The sequence below is a fragment of the Mus caroli genome (genome assembly GCF_900094665.2).
Source record: "Mus caroli chromosome 1 unlocalized genomic scaffold, CAROLI_EIJ_v1.1 1_unlocalized, whole genome shotgun sequence".
Lineage (NCBI taxonomy): Eukaryota > Metazoa > Chordata > Mammalia > Rodentia > Muridae > Mus > Mus caroli.
The window spans coordinates 80234-87965 of record NW_018388433.1 but is presented as its reverse complement, the minus strand read 5'-3'; the positions used below and the strand labels follow the sequence as shown (position 1 = coordinate 87965).

Sequence of the window (7732 nt, the reverse complement as noted above, 5' to 3'; positions counted from 1 at the left end):
TTCTTGTTCTTTTTTAAAATGTGGCTGAAGATGACCTTGAACTTGCCTTGTTGTCTGGTTTTTAGTTTTTTTATTGTGTATATGTATGTGTATATCTGTATATGAATATAAAAGGCCAGAGGCGACAAATCCCTCTTGGCTGGGGTTACAGGTTGTCAGCCTCTACTGCTGGGAATCCAGCTTGGTTTCTTTCTAAGAGCAGCAGTGCTGATAACTGCTGAGCCATCTCTCCAGCCTAACGCCTGGCTGTCCTTGAAGCCAAGTCAAGGCAAAGTTAATGATGACTAAAGGCTTACAAAGCACAGTGATTCTGTTTTACCACCAGTAGCCCCAAATTAGATGTTCAATGTCTACTTCCCCCTGCTCCCCAGAATCTGATGTTGAAATATTAGATCCAATGCAGGAAGAATCTGGAAGAAGATGGAATTTGGTTAAAAGAACATCTGATCTTATTTTCTATCAATCTGAACTTACAATATTTTTCTACATCAAATAGAAAAGAAAAATCTCAAAAATTAGTGAGTATTGTTATTGTTACTGGGTTTTTTGTTTGTTTGTTTGTTTTCCAAGACAGGGTTTCTCTATGTAATAGGCTGTTGTGGATTCACTTATACACTAGGCTAGCCTTGAACTCACAAGAGATCCAACTGCCTCTGCCTCCTGAGTGCTGGGATTAAAGTCATGCACCACCATTCCCAGCTATGATTGTTAGTTTTAAAGATGAGATTTTACACTATATAGTCCAAGCCGTCCTTGTGCATTTAATCCTCCTGCCTCAGCTTCCCAGGTGCTGGGATTGTAGGCATAGACACCACAAGTATCTTTATAATTTTATTTTTACTTTTTATATTTACTTATTTAGTTTGTATGCTTGAGAGTAAGAGTGTACCATGGTGTGTATGTGTGTGTGTGTGTGTGTGTAAGTCATGGGACAAATTTGTGTGAGTCAGTTCTTCTAACATGTGGGGCCTGGGACTGAGTTTGGAGGCAAGTGCCTTTACTCACTGAGCCATCTTGCTGGTCCTGAGAACTATTTTAAAACCCAGAAACTAGGGCTAGGATATACATCAGTAGCAATGTGCCTGCCCTGCAGGTACAAGGCCCTGTGTCTAATACCCAGCATCACAACCCACAATGCACAAGTGCTAACTTTTAATCCTTTTCATAAACTCATCTCACAGTCGAGGAACGAGGTGATCACTGTCACACAGAAAATACTAGCTATAGTACACGGGACATCAGTAAGTCACAGACAACACCCAAGAACAACACAGATACACATGGATCCCAGGCAGCCATTCCCAAGTCACGGGGGGCTCCTTTTCAGGCCATTGGCAAGAGACAGGTCGAATATTCTCAACGGAACTTTTATGCCAGGCTGGCATCCAACAGGAAGAGTTGGAATGACTCAGAGACCTGGATAGAAAAGGAGCCAAACAGAACTAGCAGCATGTCCAGCCAGAGGAGGGCTTGGCTTGGAGATTGATGTAGTTCCCTTGGGTGGACAAAGACATCACATCTTCCCTGGAATTGTTCATCATCTTTTCAACGAGGACTCTTAAAAAAAAGAAAAAAACACGAAAAATGATCCTGAGAAGGTAGATGGAGAAAGGATATATAGCAGACATTGTATTATCACCAGGCAGCACGACACAGACACGAGGTGTGAGCACCTCCTTGTGCTCCATTCCCTGAGGGAAGCTGGCATCCCTGTGGCTTCATTTGTACTTCTTTGCTCAGAAGTCAGAGAAGAGAATCTGTGGGGCCACAGTGGATAATCGTTTGTGCGCCGCCTGTCTCTGGGACACTCGGGGTAACTCACCTCATGGCCTCATTAATATTTTTGTTCTCCTTGACTGATGTTTCTGTCCAACCCGTGAAACCATTCTCTTTACTGAACCGGTCGATCTGGTCCCGGCTCACTGCCCAAGGGGACAGATCACTCTGACAAAAATAAAATACATTAAGTTATAACACTGTAATCTTCCTAGGAGTCTGTGCATTTAGAACAGATTTCAACCAATGGCTGAGACCCCCCAACATCTAAAATCTACAGTCAACATTCTTCCTTTAAAAAGGTCACTCTCGGGCTAGAGAGATGGCTCAGCGGTTAAGAGCACTGACTGCTCTTCTGAAGGTCCTGAGCTCAAATCCCAGCAACCACACGGTGGTTCACAACCATCCGTAATGAGATCTGATGTCCTCTTCTGGTGCGTCTGAAGACAGCTACAGTGTAGTTAGATATAACAATAATAAATCTTTAAGCTGGAGTGAGCGGGGTCGACAGGGGCTGAGCCGGAGTGAGCAGAGGTCCTGAATTCAAATTCCCAGCAACCATATGATGGCTCACAACCATCAGTACAGCTACAGTGTATGCATACATAAAACCAACCAACCAATCAATCAATCAATCAATCAATCTTTAAAAAAAAAGATCACTCTCACTCTCAGGGATGTAGAGTTGGCTCAGCAGCTAAGAGCAGTGGCCGCTCTTCCAGAGGAAGAACATCACTTACATGTCAGCTCACAGTGTTCTGTAACTCCAGACCCATGAACGCAACACCCTCTTCTGACCTCTTGGGGTGCCACACATGGACACACACACATGGTACACAGATAAACATGTAGGCAAAGCACAAAACTGGGGGGAGGGGAGAAAACCATTTTCTCAAAATCTCTTTAAAAGAAAGAGGAGACAGCTCTTCCAACTTGAACGGAACAAACAGGCAGGCTGATGTGTTGGCGGCCAGGCATGGGGCACTAATTACAGCGCCTGGGCAAGAGGAGCGGGGTTGTTGGTTCTAGGCCAGCCCTGGTGGGTGACACGGGAGCTATCTTTAAAAACTAAATAAAACAGGGTAGACATGCTCGGAAACACAGGGTCTTTTAGATACCTTTACTCTGGCCACTGATAGATGCCAGGGACCATTTACTTAAACTGGCCACACACCTTGTTGGCCAAGAGCAGACAGGGCACTGGCTCCCCACTGGGTAGTGTGAGCTTGCTGTCCAGATCCTGTTTCCATCTTTGGCTGTTGCTGAAAGTAGTGGCATTGGTGACGTCGAACATAATAACACAGGCAGAAGCATCTCGATAGTAGAGCCGTGTCATGGATGTGAAACGCTCCTGCCCTGGAGAGAAGAGAGAGCTCTCATGGAGGTGATTCTGAAGGTGAATACCCTCTGATACCCTGAGTACCCTTCCTTCACCGGAGGTAGGACACCTGCATATATGGTATTGAAGGCCCCACCCCTTCCTTCCCCTCTGACTCTCTGATTATCCACTGCAGAGTTTGTATCCAAACTGTGATGTCCAAAACCCTGTCTGCCACTTGCTAACTGTGTGACTTTAAGAAGATCCGGTTGAGCACTTCAGATGTGTCATGTGTAGAGTAAGATAAAGGCTTTCACAACAGGGCTAGTGAACCAGTAAATCTGAAGTATGAAGAGCAGCCGATAACAAGGGTTCATCATTATCACTGCCTCTATTTTCTGGAGATCTTGTTTCTCAGTAAAGTCGGCTGAAGATCTGGCGCCTGCTCTGCCACTGGGGGAACACCCACCTCTGGGTCATCCACCACCTTAGAGGCTTTTCCACCCACGCACAGATGGCACTGTGTCTCTTTGTCTTTGGAGCAGTATGTCTCCAAAATCATCTCAAAAGCTCAGAGCAGCCCAAATTTGTAGCTTCAGGGGGAAAAAAAAAGTCAGCTTTGCCATCCCATATTCATTCCCCCTGCCCCCCAAACAGCTTGCTAGTTAAATAATTTCTCCCCTTGTTACTGCCTGCTTTTCCCATTTTACCTGCAATATCCCAGAGCTGCAGCCGCACCATCTCTGAGTCAGACCACTGGAGAACCTTGAGAGCAAAATCCACTGAAAATATATGAATATTGTACTTTAACAAAAACATGTCTTTACGATGGTTCTGTGAGTGAGATGAAGGCATTTGTGACTAACCCTGACAACCCAAGTTAAATCCCTATAGCCCAAGCCTATAAACTGGCTTCTGACTTCCACAAGTATGTCACAGAATACATGTCCACACACACATACACACAAAGTAAATGTTTGTTTTTTTTTAATCCTAGCATAAGCTCAGATCAAATAAATATACAGTGACAACCCCAGGATCACAACAACACTCCAATTAGGTTTAAACCTTCAGGCGATGGGGAGGAGCCCCCATGGTGCATAAGTGTTGGGACCCATAATCCGTACTCTTCAAACGGTCGTTAGTGTTTTCTCCTCTCTCAGATCAAATTATTTCACACTGACTATCTCCATGGCTAGGATCAAGAAAGTTATGGGCATGGTTATGACCATTAGTCCTCTTCTCAGGTTAAATGGTTTCTGGGACGTTTTTCAAGTGGGGGGGTTCTCAAGGAAAGGATGGGGGGGAGAGATGGAGAAAAGGAAGGTAAGGTGGTTAGCTTTGTATCTTCCATCTCAACTTCACTGTTAGTATCTAATCAAACAGTATTATGAGAAAACACAGTGAAAACCTCTGTATCCTCCTTAAGGCTATGGTATAAGCCCAGCAGGTACTGGTTAAATGAACAAGATGGCAGAGGCTGAGACATGGATGCTGCTTAAGAGCTGTGCTGAATCCCCCACGGGTCTGCAGATGTTGAAACTCCATGAGGTTGGACTGAATAGCTATTCCAGGGGAACCTCCCAAAGTCGGGTAGTAGAGCCTAGCTCCAACTTGAGATCCTCCTGCCTCAACCTCTTGAGTGCTAGAATTAAAGGTAGAGACAGCCACACTATGCTGGAAAAGCTATTTGTTAAGGAGAAACACAGAATAATTTCAGTTCAGAAACAGATCCTTTCTTCTACATCTGTGGCAGAAGTGAAAACGAGGGAGAATTTATAATAAACACTGGGAAAAACAAACAAAGCTTGCCAGAATCAAGTATGTTCATACTGTCGGAAAACTAAGTCCACTGGTAAAAATTAATTCACAGGACATTTTTAACCCAAAATCCATGAAATAAGGACTTGTATTTAGGAGTGGTGGACAAAGTAACCAGGAAACAGTCTTTGAAATATTCTATAAAGTTCTCATTTCAAAGTAAAGAGTTAATTTAAAAAAACTTTCACATGTTGTTGGTACAAATGTAAATTTTATGTGCCGGGCGTGGTGGTGCACGCCTTTAATCCCAACATTTGGGGGCAGAGGCAGGCGGATTTCTGAGTTCAAGGCCAGCCTGGTCTACAAAGTGAGTTCCAGGACAGCCAGGGCTACACAGAGAAACCCTGTCTCAAACAAAACAAAACAAAACAAAACAAAACAAAACAAAACAAAACAACAAATGTAATTTTATTCTTTCACATTACTGTAACCTTGTTAACTACCTTCTCCTTGTGGTGGTAGTGGTGGTGGTGGTGGTGGTGGTGTGTGTGTGTGTGTGTCTGTGTGTATCTGTGTCTGTGTCTGTGTGTGTGTGTTTGGGGGGGTAGACAGACCGACAGGTGGATAGTTAATCTGAGTCCAAAGGCCACACTGAGAAAGAAATGAATTTACTTTTAGTGCTTCTTTCTCTCTTCCTCCCTGCCTTCCCCAGTGCAAGAGAAGAAGACAGGCCACTCGAGGGTATTTCACATTCTTTCGTGAATTCCTCACATTTCCCACTCAGTTCACTAATGACACCATAGGGCTCATCAGACCTGACCAGAATCTGTCCTCCAGTCTTCCCCACACCTCTGACTGCTTAGCTCCTGGACTTTCCTCCTAAGGTAAAGGCGGTTCTTTCCTCAACACCCGTCGGATGCTGGTAGGAGGCAGGGTAACTGCCCCAGCCTGCACTTGAACCGGGTCTCAGCTGACTTTGCTGACTGGAGAAGTTGCTCTGGGCAGCGCATGGCTGCGGGAGGGCTCTGCTCTCTGTCGCGAATAGTCCCCGGCTCAGACCCCTTCACCATCTCTCACCTGTATACTTTGGCCCTATCTTTGTAGGCAGGTTGGGGACCCCTTAGAGGCAACCTCGGTAACCAGAGGCTACCGGCTGCGAGCCTCGACCCCTGCTCCCAGCCACCCGTGACCGCTCACCTCCCACGGTGGACTTGTAGTGCTTGCTGAAGCTGTCCTGGGAGTAGCGCTGGACCAGAGACGTCTTGCCCACGGCGGCGTCCCCCACCACCAGCACTTTAAACAGGTGATCTCGGCTGCCCATGGCTAGTGGTGGGGAGAGGTTTTTTGATAGTTTGTTTTTCCGGGAAGTCGCTTATTTCAACCCCTTTGGCTCCAGGGTTCTCTTCCAATTGAAGTCAGGCATCCCCACCCTCGGTTGGTTGAAGCTTCTCTGACTGGAAAGCAGAAAAGGAAACTTTTGCACTCGGCCTGTGCGCGCTTCCTCCCTACGCGGCCGCAGCCTGGGTGGGGCGGGTACCAGCTCGACCCTCCGCGATTGGCACCTTCCTGTCAGGGACCTCCGAGTAGCTCGCCAGCATTGAACCGTGGCCAGCACCTTGCTTGGAGAAGTACAGATGACTTAGACCCTTTCTCGGAAAGCACACACAAAATTGAGGTTGTGCAGAGTTCTTGTCCGGTCCCCGTCCTGCCACTGGCGGCGCACTTCCCTGTCTTCCGTCAAAAATGTTGTGAGCCCCGCTGCTCAGAGAACTACATTTCCCAGTGTGCCTCTTGGTAAAGCGACCAGAGCAGTGTGGCGACTTGCCACGTGCACTCTTGGGAAATGTAGTTTTCTAGCTATCTTGCGCAAACTTACATAAAAGTTTTAAAAGATTTTCAAACTTTAAAGACTTTAGAAATCTATTTAAAAACAATTCTAAAGTTCGGCGTGGAAGCACAGGTTTGTAATCCAGGCCTCGGGGAGATGGAAACAGGAGGATCATAAAATCCTAGTTCATCAATCATCTTCTGCAACAAGTGTGTTCAAGGACCCCCAACCCCACCACTTCCTCTCCCCAGACCAAGACAAGAGGTTGGAAGCAACTTTGGGTCACCCTGAACTACGTAGACCATGATCTCTCCTGTCTAAATCTTTCCCCCACATGTTTTCTTAAAATCACATTTTAAAGATTTCTAGACGGCTTTTCTTATTAGCCATATTTTAAAGGTTTTATAACACAAAGATAAAAGTCTAAGTTCCAAGTGAAGTCCATTTCCTGTTGTCTTAACTACAAAGTCAAATATCGAAGCCTTGTAAAGACAAGCTCAAATTTTCCATATGACCAATAACAGGCACATTTAGGGACAGTTGACCCAAAAGATCAACCTTTTAAAAAATCCATGTCAAAAGTTACAACACTTAATAACTAGCTATAGCAATAACAATGCAGAATAAACAAGAAATAGTTCCTCATTGACACTTCCACATTTCTTACATCAGCCATGCATAGCGTTTGAGCACCAGGGCATTTCCTTTTGTTGCTGCTATTATTTCTGAATACTCATAAAATGATTGGCAAATATTTTTAATTTTCCAACCTGTAATTTTTCTGTCCTGCCTGTCCTTTAGCTAGGAATTGTGGCTAGTAGAATAAGCTTCACTTTTTTCCCCTTTTGGCTGTTTTTGTTTTTGTTGTTGTTTGTTTGTTTGTTTGTTTTTTGTTTGAGAGAGGATTTTCTGTAGCCTAAGTTGGTGTCAACTTCCTACAGTAGACCATAGAACTTGTGGTTCTACTGTAACAACATCCAGTTTTGTAGTTTTGGAGAGTAAATCCAGGCGTACTAGGCAAGTCCTCTACCATCGGAGCTACATCTCCA

General features: G+C 45.0%; 1 protein-coding gene across 1 annotated transcript; it reads right to left on the bottom strand.

The window, feature by feature from the left end:
* Window positions 1-1137: 1137 nt before the first annotated feature.
* Rab29 (RAB29, member RAS oncogene family) lies at window positions 1138-6597 on the bottom strand. The gene is made up of 6 exons (XM_021154148.1): window positions 6418-6597; window positions 6053-6309; window positions 3805-3876; window positions 2951-3132; window positions 1823-1944; window positions 1138-1557 (listed from the first exon to the last, which is right to left on the bottom strand). Exons 2-6 carry the CDS (start codon window positions 6174-6176, stop codon window positions 1443-1445), a joined length of 615 nt encoding a protein of 204 aa, XP_021009807.1. The 5' UTR covers window positions 6177-6309; window positions 6418-6597; the 3' UTR covers window positions 1138-1442.
* Between the last annotated feature and the right edge of the window lie 1135 nt (window positions 6598-7732).

Bases quoted from the DNA above. Each gene is read 5' to 3' on its own strand.
- Rab29 (XM_021154148.1), bottom strand. From the start codon at position 6,176: ATGGGCAGCCGAGATCACCTGTTTAAAGTGCTGGTGGTGGGGGACGCC. The intron at 3,133-3,804 runs GTAAAATGGGAA...TCTTCTCTCCAG, and splicing joins GCAGCTCTGGGATATTGCAG to GGCAGGAGCGTTTCACATCC. The intron at 1,558-1,822 runs GTGAGTTACCCC...CTTTTTTTTAAG, and splicing joins AATATTAATGAGGCCATGAG to AGTCCTCGTTGAAAAGATGA.